Source organism: Ambystoma mexicanum, chromosome 13 (assembly GCF_040938575.1).
Source record: "Ambystoma mexicanum isolate Mex_15411 chromosome 13, UKY_AmexF1_1, whole genome shotgun sequence".
Classification (NCBI taxonomy): Eukaryota; Metazoa; Chordata; class Amphibia; order Caudata; family Ambystomatidae; genus Ambystoma; species Ambystoma mexicanum.
In genome coordinates this window covers 832,400,068-832,420,759 of record NC_090938.1, presented here as the reverse complement: position 1 = coordinate 832,420,759, position 20,692 = coordinate 832,400,068, and the positions used below count along the sequence as shown (strand labels likewise).

General features: G+C 49.0%; 1 protein-coding gene across 1 annotated transcript in view; it reads right to left on the bottom strand.

Moving 5' to 3' along the window:
- DHX16 (DEAH-box helicase 16) overlaps positions 1 to 20,692 on the bottom strand; it is a 317,650-nt gene that overhangs the window by 85,045 nt on the left and 211,913 nt on the right. Inside the window, exons 9-16 of the mRNA XM_069635324.1 lie at positions 14,164 to 14,274; positions 13,425 to 13,540; positions 10,549 to 10,759; positions 9,886 to 9,984; positions 9,596 to 9,748; positions 8,814 to 8,954; positions 6,986 to 7,148; positions 2,651 to 2,769 (exon numbers count right to left, since the gene is read on the bottom strand). Of these exons, the coding sequence (XP_069491425.1) occupies positions 2,651 to 2,769; positions 6,986 to 7,148; positions 8,814 to 8,954; positions 9,596 to 9,748; positions 9,886 to 9,984; positions 10,549 to 10,759; positions 13,425 to 13,540; positions 14,164 to 14,274 (1,113 nt within the window). The remainder of the gene's footprint in view (positions 1 to 2,650; positions 2,770 to 6,985; positions 7,149 to 8,813; positions 8,955 to 9,595; positions 9,749 to 9,885; positions 9,985 to 10,548; positions 10,760 to 13,424; positions 13,541 to 14,163; positions 14,275 to 20,692) is intronic.

The following is a 20,692-nucleotide window of genomic DNA, read 5'->3' as shown; positions in this document are numbered from 1 at the left end:
GCTGCAGCAGGCCTGACCAGGTCAGGCGACAGATGTCCCCTCACCAGGCCACCAGGTGAGGTGACAGATGTCCCCGGTTCGGATTTCTTAGTCTGGAAGGCTAGAGAAGGTCCTTTGGAGGGATCCGCCATATGCAATCTAGCAGTGGGATGCCCGGCAGGCGATTTCCGCAGCACAGGTGTGTTGGAGCCTTTCACAGGCTCTGGATGCAGATCGGTCATCGTGTGGTGGAGTTTGCACCCTTTCTCGGTCCTTGTCTCGGCTGAGGGCACTTTTTAGGAGTGGGATCCGGTCACTGGAGGTCCAGAATGAAGCATATTAAGATACAGACTATCCAGACGAAACTGACCTTTGCCAGACATCGTACTGCAAAATGGCACAGAACCCTGGGTATTTGTGAATTGCAGGCTGTGAAGGTCACAGCGCGTCCAGAGATGGCTCAAATTGAAGTTAGTCTTGGGACTGGTTGATCCCACTAGTCCAGGGGAGGAATCCGTCCTTTTCGGGTCTTCCCTGTTGTCCAGAAGTTGAATACAACGGTTACTCAGCTGGCACTGGCGGTCACTGGAAGTGTTTGCAGGAGTGGTCCTTCTGCTTTGGATCTTCAGTCCAGTGGTCGACTCTGAGGTTTAGTTCCAAGACCCTTGCCTTTTATGGTGAAAAACTGGCTAAGCCCCCCCCAATCATAACACAGGCCTCATGCAAATCTGGTGGGTGGGCTGTCCAGGACAACAGCCACCCCGATACCCCCACCCCCCCCACTCCCCAAGTTGGAACTGGTTCTAAGCAGGCACACTGGAGAACAAAGACCAGGAGCGTTTCACACTCCTCCGCCACTTCCTTTCAGGCACTCAGAGCATTACCGGGGTTTCACAGGATACACAAAGAAAAAACTCAAGACCACCGTCACCCAGCTGGATAGAAGACGTCCTCACAAAGGACAATTCAGCAAGAGATGGCGAGAAAAAAAGTATAGCCACCATTTTAAAGGAACAGTGTCCCCTGTGTTATTCCCTGTTGTAGCTGCGAAGACGGCCTGCAACAAAAGTTGGTAAAAGAAATATCCACTGCCACCAGCAACTCAGATAACTTGCCACTGTAACTAGAACGTTACAGGATAAGTGAAAAAGGGATACATTGTGTCCCCTCAGCACTCCACATAAGGTGGGGTGTGTCGATCCCCCAAAATAGAGGTTAGGATGGACGAAAATGACCCCCCTGCCCTGATAACCAAATGTTAAGTCAAAAGGAAAGCTCGAGGAGCTTCCCAGCATCACTGCACAGCTGCAGTGGACAATTACAGATGCCTCAAAGCTGTAGGAAAACATAACTGCAAAAGAGTATCTGGAAGAGATACACAAGGTTCCCAACCACAGAGTAAAAGCATGAGTGTGTGGAAGAATGGTCCCACTCACTCAGCAATCAGATACAAAAAATAAAACACAAGAGTACAGCAAAAAGTGCTGGGGGACTCCTAGGTGAGGAAAATTTCACATAAAAAGGAATGCCAATGCTACTCGAACACCTTCCCTGGAGAAACCCGTGACTTTTGGGCACTAGGCCCCCCCACATACTAGGACTGGACGTCTTAAATTAAGGGAATTGTGCTTGCGATTGGTTCCAATAATTTTACCTGCATTTTGAGTACTTCGCTTTTTCGTTATAGATAGATGTAATGTAAGTGAACTTACTGGTGAATGTATACAAATGTGAGGTAATGGTTTTTGTGCGATACCACCTGCTAGTTTCATTTCTTAGTGTGCTCTGAAAGGCATGAAAAGTAACTTTTTATACTGTCCGGAAAGGTCCCCCAAATGTTTTCCTTTTTGCTAATGTCCGGTGCTATTGCCTCCGCTTCCGCAGACACCACAAAACTAATCACTGCTCGAGCCACGATCAGAGTGAAATAAGATTACTGCAATGCTCTCCTAGCAGGCACCTCGGCCAAAAATCTGAATAGGCTCCAAACAGTCCAAAACAACGCACTCGGAGCAGCTCTCTGCATCCCTAAAAGAGACCACATCACGCAGGCCAGACGGTCTGCCCACTGGCTCCCTGTAAAAGAGAGAATCGCATTCAAGACCCTCACCCTAACACAAATGCTTAAGCCTCTCCGCCCTACCTTACTTATCAGAAACTATCCTCAGAGAGTCCTCTGCACGCCCTAAAAGAAGCCACTACGCTAACCAACTCTGCATCCCACCCATCAAAAGAGCTAAAGCAGGTGGGATTGGTTTTCCTGACGTAGCTTCCAAACTCTGGAACGCCCTACCCAAAGCTCTAAGGGCTGAGACCTCCCTCACTGCTTTCCGCAAAGGCCTCAAAAACAAACTCTTTAACTAACACACACACCGCCCTACCACCCACTTTCTCTCCCACCCTTCTCTGCATATTCCTGTACTTCTTTGCAACTACGTGCGACTATCCTGCCTCACAATCTTGTAACCAAGCTTTTTTCTGTAACCAGCAATCATTTCCTTTGTCTGTAACAGCGCCACGATGTCTCTGGGCTGATGCGTGCTTTACACATGTTTATACATAAATAAAAGCAAATGTGCTTTGCAAAGTCATCGACTGCCTTACGGACAAATCAAACATCTCCAACTTGCTTAAGAAATTCAGGTTTGTCAGCCATAAATGGCTACCCTACCTTGGTGAGCTCCCCCAGGTGGTTCAGCGCCCCTAGTGCATAGAGCTGCTCGAGGGCCAGCACAAGCGTTTCGTGAGGCGGTGGATCCATGAAGTCAAAATGAATTAGGTCATTAATTCCTGCAGAGAGTTTGAAAAAAAATAAAAGAATTAGACAGAGTGGCAGATCACGTTTGTCCTTTGGGCTCACGGGCCAACAATATTTCAGAAGACACAGACATTCCCCACCCCTCCCACAGACCCTCATTCAGAGGACACTACAGACTGTACCTAATCATATACACACCAGAGGTGCTACATCAACACACAGGAGTGCTGCACACCCTCCCAATTCACACAGAGAACACCCCAGACCACGATCAGATCATACTTCATGGAGAACACCATTGGTTGGCCATCATTCTCAAAGTGGGTGGAGGGGTGGGGTCAGTGAATATTTCCCTAGAAGCAATAGTTCCTCTTTTCAAGAGACTGGCAGTCCCCCTCTATGTATTCCCATGCCACCTCTAGGTCATAGACCAATTGGGTCACAGTATTCTGAATACCCCAAAAGTGGTGGACCAGAGGCTGGCTCTCTGATGTGCTAGAAATGGCTTCAGACACTCCAGAATTCTTGCAAAATCAAAAGGTGATGTTGGGGAGGCGCACACTGTGTAGTTCCTACTCTAGCAGGACTTGCAGGTCGGGGGGGAAATGGAACTAGTGGAAATCTGTATATGCTGAAGGCATCTAGGACCAGTCCATATCTCCGTATGCCAGTGAGGGGGGGATAGCTCAGGGGAACGTGTGTCTTGGAAGCAAGAAAGCAGCGCAAAACAGGTTTGAATCCCGATCCCGTGCTTAGAAACCAATCTCTGGTATTAGGCACATTATAAAAGAACAATTATAAGTGGGCTGCCACGGTTGTGTCGACCCGGCTATTCATCCTTTAAACACCCCAATAGACCTTGTGCTAGCTTTGCCATTTGCAGAGTGACACTAATTTAGAATCATGAAAAACATACCTAGCGTCAAATACAGCCTTCCTTAATGACAGTTTTTCTCCTTTGAGCAATCCAGCCATTTACTGGCATTTTAACAGCCTTCTAAAACTTCATCCTCTGGCGAGTTTTCACCCATTGTGGGATTTGCAGCTAGTGTTGCCACATCTGACCCACAAACCACCAAGCCCATGGCTACGGCCCGGCTAAAACAGAACAGGGAACGCCGCATTCCTTGCAGCTTTATAGTTGAACACATGGTCAGTAAGCTGCAGACTCCAAGTGTCTGCTGCACCGCTGAAATTGTTATATGGAGGACCATTTACTCCTAACTGCTACAAGAAATGCAAAGGGCCAGTAAGCTGCAGACACTGCTTTCAATACGGCTTCCATATATATCCCATAATAATATGAACAAACCCTACATTTCTGCCCAAAGTGACCACAGACTTTTACTTGAACCAGGAGACTTCACGCCTGGTATTTTTTCCTAACCTAGAATTGGAGGTGTTTTGTCCATAATGTGAATGTGGGAGGGCACCTCAATATTTGCTGGAAAGTACAAATACTCACTCATTCATTCATCTGACCATTTGTTTTTCATTTACAGCAAAATCCTATTCACGGTTAAAGTCTTGGAAAGCTTCAATCACTTGAAAGATGGAAGAATACTTATACTGCTCCAAACATTAGAAAGATTCTTGCGCATCACGATTTCTGTAGGCAATACTCAATGGATTCTAGTTCCAGAGAAGAGGCCTAGCTTGAGCATGCTGTCCTGAGAAACAAGTAGTTTTTGTAGTTCCCAGAGCGTAAATGGTTACGCCAGTCTTAATGCCTCCATTCACGCTGTGGGGTTTTTCATTGTTTTTGAAGGGGGAGGTTGGGGAAGTGACAGGACATTTCCGCCTCCCTGTTGCCCTCACCCTTCGAAAACACCTTGGTTTCACGCCAGCATGAGATTTTCATGCTGGCACGAAACTAATAATTTTCCTATGGAAACCACCTGCTTTTTACACCAGCAAAAGGTAGCAGGTTCCATGGGAAATCTTAGTAAATGCTGCCTTCCATGCGTTTATGAAAGGCAGCGTTTCCTCCGTTGGCACCGTGGAGTTCAATAGAAAGGCATAAACACGCTGCCATCATTTCTTTACAATTCTCATTTTCACTCTGCAGTGCAAAGGACGAAAATTGCCCAGGCAATTACATTTTCTTTAACAAAAAGTGTTCTACCATTGTTTGGCAGTTCCCCGTGAGGATTTGTGGGGTTACAGGCAGCCTCTGGTGGGTGAAGTCGCCACCAAGGCTCATTTTTAGGGAGATGTATCATGTTTATGCTTCATCCCCTCTCCTAGTGAAACCCAGAGTACGTTTTGCTGGACTTCTGGACCTTTGCGTGGCGCCTTTTCCACAGATTCATTCTTGTGGGCTTGTCTTTTGGAGCTCTATTCTTTGCATTCTACCTGTAATATGAAGTCTGCGGCTCCACAGCTCTTAAAGGCATCCATGTTTTAGTACTGCAGCACACAGCTCCTTATGGGCATTGCTGCTGGGGACCCTCTTTTTCTATATAGTCGAGTAACTACAGTTCGTAAGGATAGATAGATAGAATCTCTCCCAAATCCCTATAGTCTGAGATTGGCACACACCATCTTAAGTGGAGTGCCAAAGGGATACCTAGTATCCCCCTTCTCCTGTGACTTTTTAGTCACATAGACAGTTATGGCTGGTGGCAGTGGACATGTTCTACCAACTATTGTGTAATTTTATACCACAGGCTATGTCCATAATAATAATAATAATAATTCGCATTTATATAGCGCTACAAATCTTCAGGTATCCGAGCGCTGCTTATTATTACCCACAGTGTGTGGTGCACATTTATCAACCTCAGAAGGATGAAAGGCTGAGTTTTACCCTGCACGGATTCAAACCTGCACGGATGTCAAAGCGAGTGCTTTACTTGCTGTGCTATCGGACCATAGCCCCGGTAGTGCACAATAGGGGCACCCAAGCACCAACTTTGGGCCTCCCTTCATTTTTCACCATTACTAGTGTGGTTGTCCTTTTAGCCCTTCCACCATTCTGGGAGGGGGAGGTCAGTGTGCATGTGTTTTGCCTTTGATGGGAACCATTGGGTATCCCCGCATAGGCTCCAGAGTGTCTGGGGAGGCAGGAAGTGGGGGAGGAGTCTTCCACCCCCGCCCCCCCCCCCCTGTCCTTTGTCTGCCAGATGACCTGAATGGGACCAGCTCCTGCAGGGGGTCTGGCTGTCCTGATTGGAATGTGGTATTTTCTCGGTAATGATTCCTTAAAAATGTTTTTCGTTATCACCTACGCCGTTGGGGAGACTGCAGAATGACAGAGCCACAAGTCCACAGGTTAAGGCAAGCTTCTGACATCTTGCCGTGAGATGTCCCCAATATCTGATCGCACAAATGGATAAACGCTCCTAGTTCATGTATCAGCTCGGTAATCTGAATTTTGTAGGTCCACAGCATTTTGGGAATTGTAGTGTCTTTGGAGACTTTGTTTTGGCTTTCTTGTGGGTTCAGATACGCTGTAGGGTTGGCATCTGCACAAGTGGGGTGGAGACACCAGGGGATCCCACTCTGGGCACCTTGGGCCATCCCAGTCCCCAAGAAATCTGTTCCCTCACACAAGGATAGGGGGGTGGGGGTGAGGGGGCATTCTCCAACTCACCACTAGTGACTACTTCACTCCTTCATCCCTTTAATTTTGGATAAAAAGACTGATTGGGTGGAGCGAGGAGCACGCGTGTGGCATTTCCTGGGGGTGTATGCACTGCATACAACCTTTTCAAACTCATTGCTGATGTGCAGCATGCTCCTGTCCCACTCCCCTCCTCGGATGGCATCCCAACAATAAGCAGGGAAGGGGAGAGTGGGCTAGGAGTGCTGTAGTTGCTATGGCGACTGCCTTTTTTCTGTTCTCCTAGCTGCCACTTCTTAATAATCCAAGTAGCTGGTGTAGTAGTGTCGCTCTCCATACGCCTCTCGGCATGGTGGTACCAACACTGAAATTAGGTTCTCCAGCCCCCGAGCAAGCTCACTGGGGTTCTTCCTGCATTAAGCAAGATAGGTCTAAAATGGAGCTTTGACACCCTGTGTAGAAGGCATTGCACGATAGCTCTGTTTCACACGAATACGATTTCAGAGTTTGCATATAACACACTGAAGAAATGTCCTCAGAAGATGTGGGCTCAAGGAGGTGGTTTGAAGAGTTTAAATTTGGCAGTCCAGGAAGGGAGAGGGCAGGGGGAGATGTGCTTTGCAGGTTAGCGATTGAGCACTCACAGTGAGGTTTCCTAAAGCGTGGCACCGCAACGTCCTTACCTAGACTCTTTAGAAGCAGCACCACGTTGCCCAGGTTGGTTCGCTGGATCTCAGGAATGCTGGTGTCCTCCATCTCATTTTTGTAGGCCCAGGCCGTATAGAGGCGGAAGCACTTCCCAGCAGCCACACGTCCTGCTCGGCCTGCACGCTGGTTCGCAGAGGCCTGGGAAAAGGAGGGATTAAAATAAAACATATGAAAGGGCATAGCTGACAACATTCACCCAGGGGACAATCCACCTAGAGAAGAGGCAGGGCAGTGCCAACTCTTCCTTAGGAGATTGTAGCGGTGCTGCACACTTGGACCCTGCACTCCTAAATCAACACCTGAGGACACAACATGGCCTTCATGGACACCAGGCACGGGAGGAATACTACCCCTTGAGGGTAGGATAATGGAATGGCACGCTAGCAGTGACATAACGGAGCACGGCATCACTATACAGCAGCGATTTGCAACCTTTGCTTCTCCAGATGTTTTGGACCACTCCCATCGCCCTAGCCACCATAGTCCATGGCGAGTGATCAAGGATGTCATGGTCCAAAACATCTGGGGAGCCGCTGGTTGCAGACCCTGCTATATAGACTCTTGGCCCCCAGGAGGGTGATTTCCCTTTGGTAAATGAAGGGAGTTACAGAGTTACCATTTACACATACATTTCAAGTACACCATTGTTACTGTATCTTCTAGCACAGTATTGCTGCTGTAGGCTCTATGCCAGTGCAAGGGGGGGTTTCATATCTTCGAGCACAGTATTGCTGCTGTAGGCTCTATGCCAGTGCAAGGGGGGGTTCATATCTTCTAGCACAGTATTGCTGCTGTAGGCTCTATGCCAGTGCAAGAGGGTTTTAATACCCCTCTAGCACAGTATTGCTGCTGTAGGCTCTATGCCAGTGCAAGAGGGTTTTAATACCCTATAGCACAGTATTGCTGCTGTAGGCTCTATACCAGTGCCGCGGGGTTTTCATATCTTCTAGCACAGTATTGCTGCTGTAGGCTCTATAACAGTGCAGTGGGGTTTTCATATCTTCTAGCACAGTATTGCTGCTGTAGGCTCTATGCCAGTGGAAGGGTTTTTTCATACCTTCTAGCACTGCATTTCTGCTGTAGGCTCTATGCCAAAGCAAGGGTTTTTTCATACCACCTTCTAGCACAGTATTGCTGCTGTAGGCTCTATGCCAGTGCAAGGGGGTTTTCGTGCCTTCCAGCACAGGATTGTTTCTGTAGGGTCTGTTAAAGCAATGGTATTGTATGCCCTCTAGCACAGCATTGCTGCTGTAGGATCTATGCCAGTGGAAGAAGGGTTTCATACCCTCTAGCACAGCATTGTTGCTGTAGGCTCCATGGCAGTGCAAGAGGGGTTTCATACCCTCTAGCACAGCATTGTTGCTGTAGGCTCCATGGCAGTGCAAGAGGGGTTTCATACCCTCTAGCACAGCATTGTTGCTGTAGGCTCTATGCCAGTGCAAGGGTCTTTTCATACCTTCTAGCACAACACATTTTCTGTTAAAGCAATGGTATCTTATGCCTTCTAGCACAGCATTGTTACTGCAGGCTTATGCCTTCTAGCACAGCGTTGCTACTGTAGGCTTATGCCTTCTAGCACAGCATTGCTGCTGTAGGCTGATGCCTTCTAGCACAGCATTGCTGCTGTAGGCTGATGCCTTCTAGCACAGCATTGCTACTGTGGGTTCTGTGCCAGTTTAAGGGCCTTTTCATACCTTGAAGCACTGATCACTTTCAGCAACTTCCCGCCTGTGCTGGAAGCGTTTCTTACCATGGCATAGGGCATCACTGAGGCGGTATGACTTTGTTGGAGGCACCTCTTACCTTGGAGCAGGGCGTCACTATCAGGGACTCCATCCCAGTTCGTGCATTGTAACTCTTCTGCTTGCAGAAGCCAGGGTCGATGACGTAGATGATCCCATCGATAGTAAGTGAAGTCTCAGCGATATTGGTGGCTACCACAACCTGGAAAAAGATCAAGGCGGATGTGTTGGCTATTGGATGTCAGACGAGTGGCAGGATGGGTCTTTGGAGAGCTCGCATTAGAAGACATTCTCTGACTGCCAGCAAAGCATTTTCGTAAGCAGGCAGCGTTCCTATTGCTCCGTGCACCCCAAGAGCATCCGGCAATGGCCCGCTTCTGGCTTGCCTAGATGTGTGATGACGGTAAGCCTGGTACCCATCTTGTGCTAATGTATTCAATATCTACCTGCTGGGATTACAATCGTTTGTCGTTTCTTCTTTAGTGAGTCACCAACATGCAGGATCTCACAAAATACATGCTATTGCAAATATTCAGAGTTAATTTTTAAATATTTTGATAACGCTCATATTTTGAGAGGCTCTGCAGCTTTACATTATTGCACAACCAGAGTGCACCCAGGAGACTGGCAAAACAACTTTTTAAGTGAAGCAAAAGATGCTATAGTCTACAAAGTAAAAGCCATGACACACAAAGCTGGCCAGGGGGAGCATCAATGTGGTGAGACAAACATAACAGATGGCCCAACTCAGTTCCTGGCCTGTCTGCCACTCATTCTGTATAATGCCACTTATCATTGGTATTTGAAAACAACCTCGGCACTCCCTGGCGCACCACCACTCACCTTTCTAGCACCCGGAGGCGTGGGCTCAAATATCTTTGCCTGCATGTCTGAGGGCAAGTTGGCATAAATGGGCAGCACGAGGAGCTCAGCAATTTTGGATCCTAAGCGACGGCAGCGTTCCTGGAGCATCTCACAGCAGGCCTCGATCTCTTCCTGCAGGACACAGGGGTGCATGCAGTGAAAGCAGATTACAGTCGTAGGTTCTCTTCCCCATCACCCCACAACTATCCTGGGTTCCCACACAAGAGACCGGCCACTGAAGGATCACAGACTAAAGAACAACCTCTTACCTGACCAGTGAGGAACACCAGAACATCCCCGGGAGGCTGCGTCACGTGGATCTGAAGGACCGAGACCACGCAGGCTTCCAGGTAATCCGACTCTGGGGCCTAAGGGCACAGGCAGCTAGGGTTAGTGTCTAAACACTCCAGTACCATGGTGATCAAGACTGTGGAGCTCACTTGGCAGAGCACTCAGAGGGAGTGTGGTCCTAGGAAGAGAATGTGCTTCAATACCCAGTAAATTCATATCTGGTGCCCTTGCTGCTGCTCCTTCAGTCTACCTATACCATACACTCACCTCCTGCACAGTTCACGCTTCTATCCTCACCCTCCCCTCAGAACTCCTCTCATCCACACACTCCATTGACCCAATGTCAGTCTCCGTCACCCTTTAGGATACCTTCACACACAGCTCTTTTCCACACTCGCCCCAGTCCTCTTCATACTCTGACGTTCACACACATGGCTGTAATTCAATCTAGTCACACCCATAACCCACACTCTCCAACGCTAAAACATTGTTCCTAGCTCCATACATTTCTACTCTGACCTAAATCCACCATCTCTGGCCCCACACTTCCACATCCCTCGAACCACCTCCTCGCTCCCCAACATATACCCCCAGTCAGTGCCCCTTGAGAGCCTCCAGTGACGTTGCAGGCGTTAGTTCACCTTTGTGTAGTAGATATCCACAGGGAAGCGGCGGCCGGGAATGCGGAAGATGGGAGCGTCATCAAAGAAGGCTGAGAATCGCTCTGTGTCCAGGGTGGCGCTGGCAATTAGCACCTTAAGGTCAGGGCGGAAGCGTGCAATATCTTTAATGAGCCCGAAAAGGATATCTGTGTGCAGGGTGCGCTCATGGGCCTCGTCGATTATGATCACACTGGGGAGAAGACAGTTGGCAAAAGGACAATACCACCATTAACCAAAGGATAACAAATAAATTGAAGAAGACCAGGTCCATCAGCTGCATCATCTATTTCTTCATGTGTTAGACAATCTGATTTTAAACACACCTGAACCCAAGCGGGCCATTCAAGCAATCCCATACTAACAAACAGGCCAAATACCACAGCACCCACCAATGCAGCTCTCAGGACCCAGCCAACTGTTACCCCAAGCGGGCCATTCAAGCCATCCCATACTAACAGGCCAAATACCACAGCACCCACCAATGCAGCTCTCAGGACCCAGCCTACTGTTACCCCAAGCGGGCCATTCAAGCAACCCCATACTAACAAACAGGCCAAATACCACAGCACCCACCAATGCAGCTCTCAGGACCCAACCAACTGTTACCCCAAGCGGGCCATTCAAGAAATCCCATACTAACAAACAGGCCAAATACCACAGCACCCACCAATGCAGCTCTCAGGACCCAGCCAACTGTTACCCCAAGCGGGCCATTCAAGCAATCCCATACTAACAGGCCAAATACCACAGCACCCACCAATGCAGCTCTCAGGACCCAGCCAACTGTCGGGCCATTCAAGCAATCCCATACTAACAAACAGGCCAAATACCACAGCACCCACCAATGCAGCTCTCAGGACCCAGCCAACTGTTACCCCAAGCGGGCCATTCAAGCCATCCCATACTAACAGGCCAAATACCACAGCACCCACCAATGCAGCTCTTAGGACCCAGCCAACTGTCGGGCCATTCAAGCAATCCCATACTAACAAACAGGCCAAATACCACAGCACCCACCAATGCAGCTCTCAGGACCCAGCCAACTGTTACCCCAAGCGGGCCATTCAAGCAATCCCATACTAACAGGCCAAATACCACAGCACCCACCAATGCAGCTCTCAGGACCCAGCCAACTGTCGGGCCATTCAAGCAATCCCATACTAACAAACAGGCCAAATACCACAGCACCCACCAATGCAGCCCTCAGGACCCAGCCAACTGTTACCCCAAGCGGGCCATTCAAGAAATCCAATACTAAAACAGTCCAAATACCACATCACCCACCAATGCAGCTCTCAGGACCTAGCCAACTGTTACCCCAAGCGGGCCATTCAAGCAACCCCATACTACCAAACAGGCCAAATACCACAGCACCCACCAATGCAGCTCTCAGGACCCAGCCAACTGTCGGGCCATTCAAGCAATCCCATACTAACAAACATGCCAAATACCACAGCACCCACCAATGCAGCCCTCAGGACCCAGCCAACTGTCGGGCCATTCAAGCAATCCCATACTAACAAACAGGCCAAATACCACAGCACCCACCAATGCAGCCCTCAGGACCCAGCCAACTGTCGGGACATTCAAGCAATCCCATACTAACAAACAGGCCAAATACTACAGCACCCACCAATGCCGCTCTCAGTACCCAGCCAACTGTTGCAGGTGACTGCTTTATTGTACCTTTTTAGTCCTTAAAGTACCTTCAGGCCTCAAAGTATGCCCTCGTCAATCGGCATTGGCAAGTGAACAGACTGTTGGCGAGTAAGAAATAGCGGGCCGTGTGTATGTGGGGAACTGAGGAGTAAAGTGACTTTATGACTGTCCCAACTTGAACATTTGACACCCGCTACCACAATTCACAAATTGTGGGAAGGGTAGCAAGTGAAAGGTTAGCGGGATGCATGCAGTTTAGTCATGAGCACCTTCCATTCCAAGGGACAGGAGTAACAAGCTTGCAACTATGTATCCTTGGAGTCAGAAGTTTACATTCTTTACATCTTTTTGTGCACCAGAAAAGAAGGGCAGGTGTAAACTATTGTCAGAATGGTCCAAACACAAAAGCTCATATGACGTAGATAAGAACACTTTCCCCCCCCCCTAATACTTTTTGAAACTGCTCAGGGAGGTACGGGTGATGTTTAAGAACAGAAATGTAGGATTTGGACCAGTATGGTTTTGCGGTCTGGATATCTGATCTCACGGAGCAGGACATATGTCTAAGGATATGCTTAGGCCATAGAACCTCTTATAGACAGCACCTGCCCTCCACCCACGTTCAGCATCTGCGGACGTCATAACCCAGCGGCTGCCCGTTTTTTATGAGGTTGCCTAGCAAGCCATTCACATGGTGGTGGCCTTCCACCCCACGCATGGACTCCACACATTGTGAAGAAGCAAATAATATTGCTTAGCTGAGACTACAGTTCCATCACCAAAGGGGTTACAGCTTGTTCTAGAAGAATTTTCTGACGCAGAACAATTATTCTATGACCCTGGTGGATCCCACACCTGAAAACCTGCAGACACTGGACATTTTCAGATTCAGATCATCCATCATAACCCAGGTTTGCCTTTTGCCTTTGTGAGCAACCCAATCCAATACTGGGCAAACTATAAAACACACGCAGAAAGGTATAACCGCCCTTAATAGCTTGCAGTAGTTGATCATTCTGATCACACAAGGACATGTGCATAAGCAACGATAAATTGGAGGGCAAAGTGAGATAACAGAGAGAATATCTGGGCGCATAAGAGGATGAAACAAAGGTGGCAAACCTACATGCAAAGTGACCATCCTGCAACAGGACATGTGGTGCAACAGTGAAGAAAGAGCATCTTTGCAAGCTCACCTGTAGCCGGCCAAGTCAGGCTCTGTCAGGAACTCGCGCAAAAGCATCCCATCTGTCATGTACTTGAGCACCGTCCTCTCCGAAGTGCAGTCCTCAAAGCGGATGCTGTAGCCAACCTGTTCAGTGAGACAAGGCTCATTAAACTGGAACTCAGGACCAGCGGAGACACATTGTGGCAAAGCAGGCCCAGGGTCAATGCTGAAACACCCCATCCAGTGGCAGGTGCTCAGACCACACAACCCCCACAATCATGCATCTGGCATTTACGGGGCTTCTTCCACCAGGTCGCAACGTAACCCATTGCATTAGTCAATACCCCAGCTCCCCATATCAGCACACCTAGGACCAATCCATCTCCCTACATCTTTTCATGTAGTTGATCGACTGCCACCTCAAAGCTTGCTCATTTTATGATCCCTGCTCTACACCTTGCCCCACTGCATTCTTTATAAGCATAACTAGCACCCATCTCCAGAGCATCCCCGAATTGCCACCATCACCCACGCCGCTGGTCACTACTCTATGAATCTACCCCCCCCCCCCCACCCCCGGCGCACTGCTTACGCTGCCAGCATAATATGGCAATCCCACCATTTAGACCTTCTGCTGTCGCTTCACTCAGCAGCTTCCACATGACCTTATTACTTGGCTGCATAAAATACCAGTGCCCCCACGAGCCAGACCTAGAAGCAGGCTTCAACCCCATTCTTCCTCCCCAATGCACAACCTGGCTATGTACCTCATTCCCAAGCTTAACTCCCATTTCCTGGGAGACCCTGGAAGCGACACTCATGGCAGCAACCCGCCGGGGCTGTGTGCACCCAATCTTCACGTCCTTCTTGGTGTAACCCTGTGGGCAGAGAAAAGCCATATCATTGCTCCTACTGGAAAGGGGCACAAAACCTGACTGGGAACATTTTACAAACCCAAAAATGAACAGGAAGCCATCATTAGAAAAGGAGCAGCAAGGAAGGTTTGAGAAAAGAGGAAACTCACATTTCACACCACGGTGACACACTGAGGGACGCAGAGGTTTAGAATGGGAGCTGCAGACGCGACCCTCCCCCCAGGCAGAATGCAATGGATTTATACACCGCAAAAGCCCAGTATAACTTACAGCCTCAGTGGGAACACCATCGCCCAGCTGCACTACAGGAAGGACGGATAGATGTGAGCGCCCCTATCCAGACGCTGCAGATACCATCTGTGACATAACTAGTGTTATGAAGTCCTGTGCCTTTGGATCAGAGATGTGGGGGACACAGGGGCAGGCCCCCCCCCCGCCGTGTGATGCTGGACACAACTAAGGTACACAGAATCCTATGGACCACCCCACCTTGCTCAAGGCAGACACATTCCCACACCATTGCCTTTTGAAGAAATCCTCCAATGCCAAGATTAAGCTTCTGCCCGGGTGACACTGGAAGCTATGGCTCCTCAACATGGTTACCAAAATCAGGAATCATGCTGGAGTGCAGATGACAAGAGCTGCATCTGTGCAGGCAAAGCATACATGAGACATCCAAAATGATACTTGGGCCACGTTGATGTTGCAGCTTCGCTTTTACAGATTATAAACCGGGGAGTGCCCTGTGCCCCCTTCCTCCCCACCAATACGTACAACACAATCGCCTGCAGATGCAAATGCTCCAACAGCAGACAGTCCAGTGAGCGTGTGTGGCAAGTGCAATCCACACACTCAACCGAACCATGGAAGCCCAATGTATATGACCCACCCACCTTGATTGGCACAAGATGCGTACTTTATGTACACATGCCACTTGGAGGCCGCCAATTGTTGGGTTGAGTGTTGAAACAGAAAAACAAAAACCACTGCAATCAGTCCTCCACTGCTTTACACAGCACTTTTCTGATGCTCCTGGGCCCACGCGTGACACCCCCCCCCCCCAGAGGCTTAAGTTGAAAGGCAAAAGGGAACACGGCTTCAAAGCCCAATAAGACCATCTGAAGTCACCGACGCACCTGGCTCAGAAATGGAGTCTGCAAAGGAGTCCCTTCCTGCCTTGCTTTCACTGCCGTGACCCTGGCCACCCGCTTCACCACAATGTAGCTTGCAACACACGCTTCCTACAGCATGCTAGCAACACTTGCCCAGTGCTATTTTCATTAAAGTCCCTACTCTTAAAATGGGACTTTATTTTTTTTTGCCTGCCTCCTCTATGACCTAGCATATGGCCTGCTGGGTAATTTAGTACTGTGTCGGAGCCAGAGTTTCCTTTTCTTCCACAGGACTCCGACGCAAGCTGCCTTATTCCCGACAGCATGGCCAGAGTTTTAGTACGCTACCAATAACACAAATTATCGAGTTACAGGGGAGAGTACCACCAGAATAGAAGAAGTTGTTGAAAAGAACAGGGTGCTCATTGTACCCCATAGACTATTTCAGCATCAGCATATCAACTATTTGGGTATGCCCCAAATTTCTAACGGCTACAGTTACCTGATAGCGGTTGCATGTGCCTTTTCCCGATGGATCGAATCTGGCCCCATGCACACATCCAGATGCCATATGCAGCGAAGTTCCTCATACGTTATGGTTGGGGAGCGTGCAATGTGCTACGTTCTGACAACAGACCGCATTTCGTAAATGAAATATTTGAGTACGTCACTATACTCTTGTGAATACGGCACAAATTATCATCCGCCCATCAGTCACAAGCAAACAGCATTTGTGAGCACTCTTAAAATGTCCTGCATGGCTTCTTAAAAGAACGAATTGCAAAACTAAAAGAAACTTTGAAAAATAGTTGTTTACATTATCTTTGTCTAGCCCCATTTGCCTTAATCAATGAGGCTCTGACCATCACCTGACTCCACATGAGCTGGTGACGAGATGCAGAATGCATACTGTAACTGCTCCTCCCACACAGGCACAAACTGACGCTGGAAGTGTTGATGTTGTGTTAGGTAAGTAAATGCACGATTTGGCAGCTATAACGTAATCTCTTAAATGTATGTCTCGACAGGGGGCAGATGCGGCAGGGGGATTTGAAAAACAGTTGAAAACCATGAAGAGGCTGACCCAGATAAGTTAACAACTCTTTTATTGTATTCTGGTGACGAATTGCTGTCCCGAAATGTTGTTAGGAAGTGGCACAAGCCACGCTTCCTTACGTTGTGGAAGCTGTTATGCCATCAGCAGCCTGAAGGTGAAGAAGAAGTTCAGTGACCCCAGACAAGATCAATGACAAGAGCCAATCAGCAACAAGAAGAATAAAAAACACAGAGGGTTTTTTTTTTTTTACATACAAGAACAGTTGGCCAAACACGCTTTAATGATACTTATTTCAATTTAAAGTGTGGCCCGTTCGGAGTAAAAAAAAAAAAGGAACAAACATTCCCCATAGCCATCCTGTTCTTATTGGACTTCGTTTTTTGAAAAAAACATCCTTTTCTAGGAGTCTGGAATATTTGCTTGACAGTATTGCCATTGAACATTAAAAAAAAAATTACATGAGGATCCAAGATGGCCGCCAGTGCCTGAGGCTGCACAACCCCTGAGATCTGCCCGGGCAGCAAACTGAAGGAGAAATTACCAGAATACCCAAGTATAACAGCAAGTTGATCTACGTGAAGCGCGTGGGAATTCCTACACAGCATATTTTCGAAGAGCAGTCCGCTCATCATGAGCGCAGAGAGGAGGAGCCACTTACGAAAAGCTGCGCTGTTCCGGGAAAGCCACTGCAACTTGAAAGCAGGAGCCGTAAAAGCACCAGGGCTCCAGAGACCGAGCCGTAAAAGCACCAGCGCTCCAGAGACCTTGGAGCGCCTCCCCCGCTCCCGGTCTCCACATCACCGGCACATCGGGGGTCTCCCGGCGGAGGCCACAGCAACTGCAGCGGAGCTGCACCTCAGCAATGGAGCAGGACGGACAACCCCCCAAAAAAAACAGGACGGCACGGGCAGCTCTGCTCCCTCCCGGGCACCACACAACCCAGACAGAGCTCTTCCCACCTGCGAAGCAGAGGCCCACTGGGGGGAGAGTTGGGCTGCCCGCATGGAACATCAACTGGAGTGCCCGTGAGGAGGAAGTCACAGTACCCCCGCCCCTGTGAGGGCCTCGGCGGGAACACAATTAGAAAAGGTTTTGTTTGGAAGCCAAGGGGAGCGGCTCCCACGCATTAAGGTACGGGGGCTACAAGTTCACAGGCACAAAGTTACCGAAAAACAAAACACAACAGACAACAGAGCTGGAATTTAAAAGGAGATAAAGGCGGCACCGCAAAATGGCGCTAACGAGTCCCGTAAGAATCTGAGACCAGCGCAACCTCCATCTGGAAGCTACAATCTAAGCGGCCCAGCCCAACGACTGGCGAGGTATCAGCGGGAGACCTGGAGCAGAACCACGGGGGCAAAAAGACGGTAAGGGCAAAGCAGCATATTCCATAGCTGAGTAAATAACCGCATAGTGCGCAGAGCCCACACTACGCAGCAATACATCTCCAACGTAGGCGAACACCATAGCGGCAGACCCAGCTCCCCGCAAGACGCTGCCTGCAAATATAAATCAGCTGCGCTGGTCGGTGAAGCACCATTTGCCCCACGGGTGCGCCCGACCACAACACAACGTACACACGAACGCATTGTGTACTCAGCGACTTAAAAAGACACGCGCTGCAGGATAACAAATAGTGGGCAGCACTGCATGTAGCCACACCATTAACACGACACCAGCCACGGCAGAAGCGAACAAAACGGACCAGGGACCTGGAGGGGCTCAGCTGGAGACAACGGGTGATATTGCAGCTCACACATCGGAAGCACAACAGATGCCAGGCACAAAACAAAAGAACACCCCCGCAAGAACCAGATCTACGGCGAAGCCGCGAAGCAGACAGCTGGAACTATACTAGGGGCAACCCCAGGAGGGGAACCAGCACAAGAATAACACAGAAGACCCAAACACTGAAACAGAAACAGGCATAGCGGATACCAACACAATGGCGTTAAGTAAAGAGGATCTACAGGACTGTCTGAGAAGCATGGAAAACAGAATGATGGAATCCCTCCAGAGCCAACTGGGCACAATCCGTGAAGAACTAAAATCCTCCTTCAAGGAGGTGAAGAAAGACATCGGGGAGCTGGGAGACAGAGTGGATATCACGGAGAAGGGCCTCTCCGAGACAACAGAAGACGTCAAACAGAATAGCATCCTCCTAGAACAGATCTCCAGAGCCACACACAATTCAGAATTGCAAGCGGAGGACCTCGAGAATCGATCACGAAGGTCCAACATGCGAGTCAAAGGCCTGGAAGAGACGATTGGGGACAAAGACCTTAAAGACACAATCCAGCTGTGCTTTAGCAGCATGCTCAACGATATTCCACCAGAAGAAATATCCATTGACAGAATACATAGAGTGGGGCCTAAGCGAAATGACCTGGGAGCCAGGCCAAGAGACGTGCTCATGGCAATGACCTCATATCTAATGAAGGAAGATAATATTACGAGCAGCCTGCACGCGGCAGACAGTCACCATTTATGGCAGCCAGATCCAACTCTTCCAGGACTTAGCCCTATCCACGCTGCACACAAGAAGACTGATGCAACCTGTCACGAGAGCACTGAAAGCTAAAAAAATTATACACAGATGGGCATATCCTTTTGGACTACAATTTACGTGGGAGGGCAAACCACAGCGGATCTCCGCATGGTAAGAAGGAATAACCCTGCTGCAACAAGAAGATTAAGAGGATCCCCAGAAAAATACGGAAACACGCCAACTGAGAAAGCTGGGGGGGACCCAGACGATGGGAATGGTCCCCCAACTCTAGGCGACGCCAAGAAAGAGAACCCGCACCAAAAGGCTCCAAGCCGCGATAAATCCTGAGGGAAGAGACCTGGCAAAACAACAATGAACAGAACACCTAAAGACCTGGAAAACGGAACGGAAGAGAAACCAATGACCGCATTAAGGACACAGCAAAAGGTAAATCAGAACGGAGATTGAAATGAGCCTGGTGGAGGGGGAATCTTGGAACCCACGACCAAGCCCAGATATGCCCCGGTGAACGAGACGCTGGGGGAATCTAGGGACCCAACACTCCGGGGGGAGCCCGGAGGAGGCGCAAAGACTCCTTGGTCCCATCACTGTGAGGGTGAAACAAGTTTGTAAGTTTATAATTGTTTTGGTTCGGTTTTGTTATGTTGGGATTTGTTTGAGGCATGGTCTGCAACTACACACTGTACACCATTTATCGGTGACAAGAGGGCACACTGACTAGGAGGAATCCACCACACAAGACTCATGCCTGAGTTAACTGTCATGACCCTGAATGTACAGGGCCTAAACTCACCAGTGAAGCGACGCAGTATACTGACACTTCAAGCCACAATAGTGTTCCTGCAAGAAACACACCTGCCCACGATAGATGAGAAACGGATGACCCATAAGGCCTTCCCTAAACAGTACTTTGCTTCCAGGGAGGGGGGGGGGGTAAATAAAACTAGAGTCGCCGCAATCCTATTAAACGCCAATTTACCATTCAAGAAAAAGGCCGTATATAGAGACACAGGGTAGGTTCCTGTTCCTGAAGGGGTCCCTGCATGAACAAACGTACACTCTAATAGCACCATATGCCCCGAATGACTACCAGACATCTTCCTGGGCGAAATTCTGCAAAACCTGGGTAGTTGGTGCGAGGGACAAATTATAATAGGGGCAGATTAACTGCGCAATGGACCCTGCTCTAGCTAAGACCCTCCCCCCCTACTGAGGCAGACGGCAGGAACAGACAAGCACTAGACAAACTATTCAGGGACCTAGGGGTAATAGAGACATGGAGATTCTTTCATGGTACGGAAAAAGAATTTACTCACTACCCACCCATACACAGGGGTCGCTCGAGGATAGATATGATCCTAACCTCATCCCACAAATCAGAGATGTACAAATAGGAGTACAATATCTCACAGACCATGCCCCAGTGATACTTAAAATGATCCCTACAAAGAGACACCCCGCACTAATAGAACCTGGAAACTGAACGAGATCATACTCAGATATCGCCCTTAGAGCCCACATGGAAACAGCGCTGAACAACTATTTTCAGGACAACGCCAACGGCGAGACAAACTGGGGGGTAATATGGGACGCAGGGAAAGCAGTAATACGGGGGGGGGGGGAATTCATATCACAATCTACAGCATACACACGGGAGAGAACGCTGCTCAAACAGAAACTGGAGCTGGAACTGAAGGAAGCAGAAACACAACATAAGGCCAAACAAACACCCAAAACAGTAAG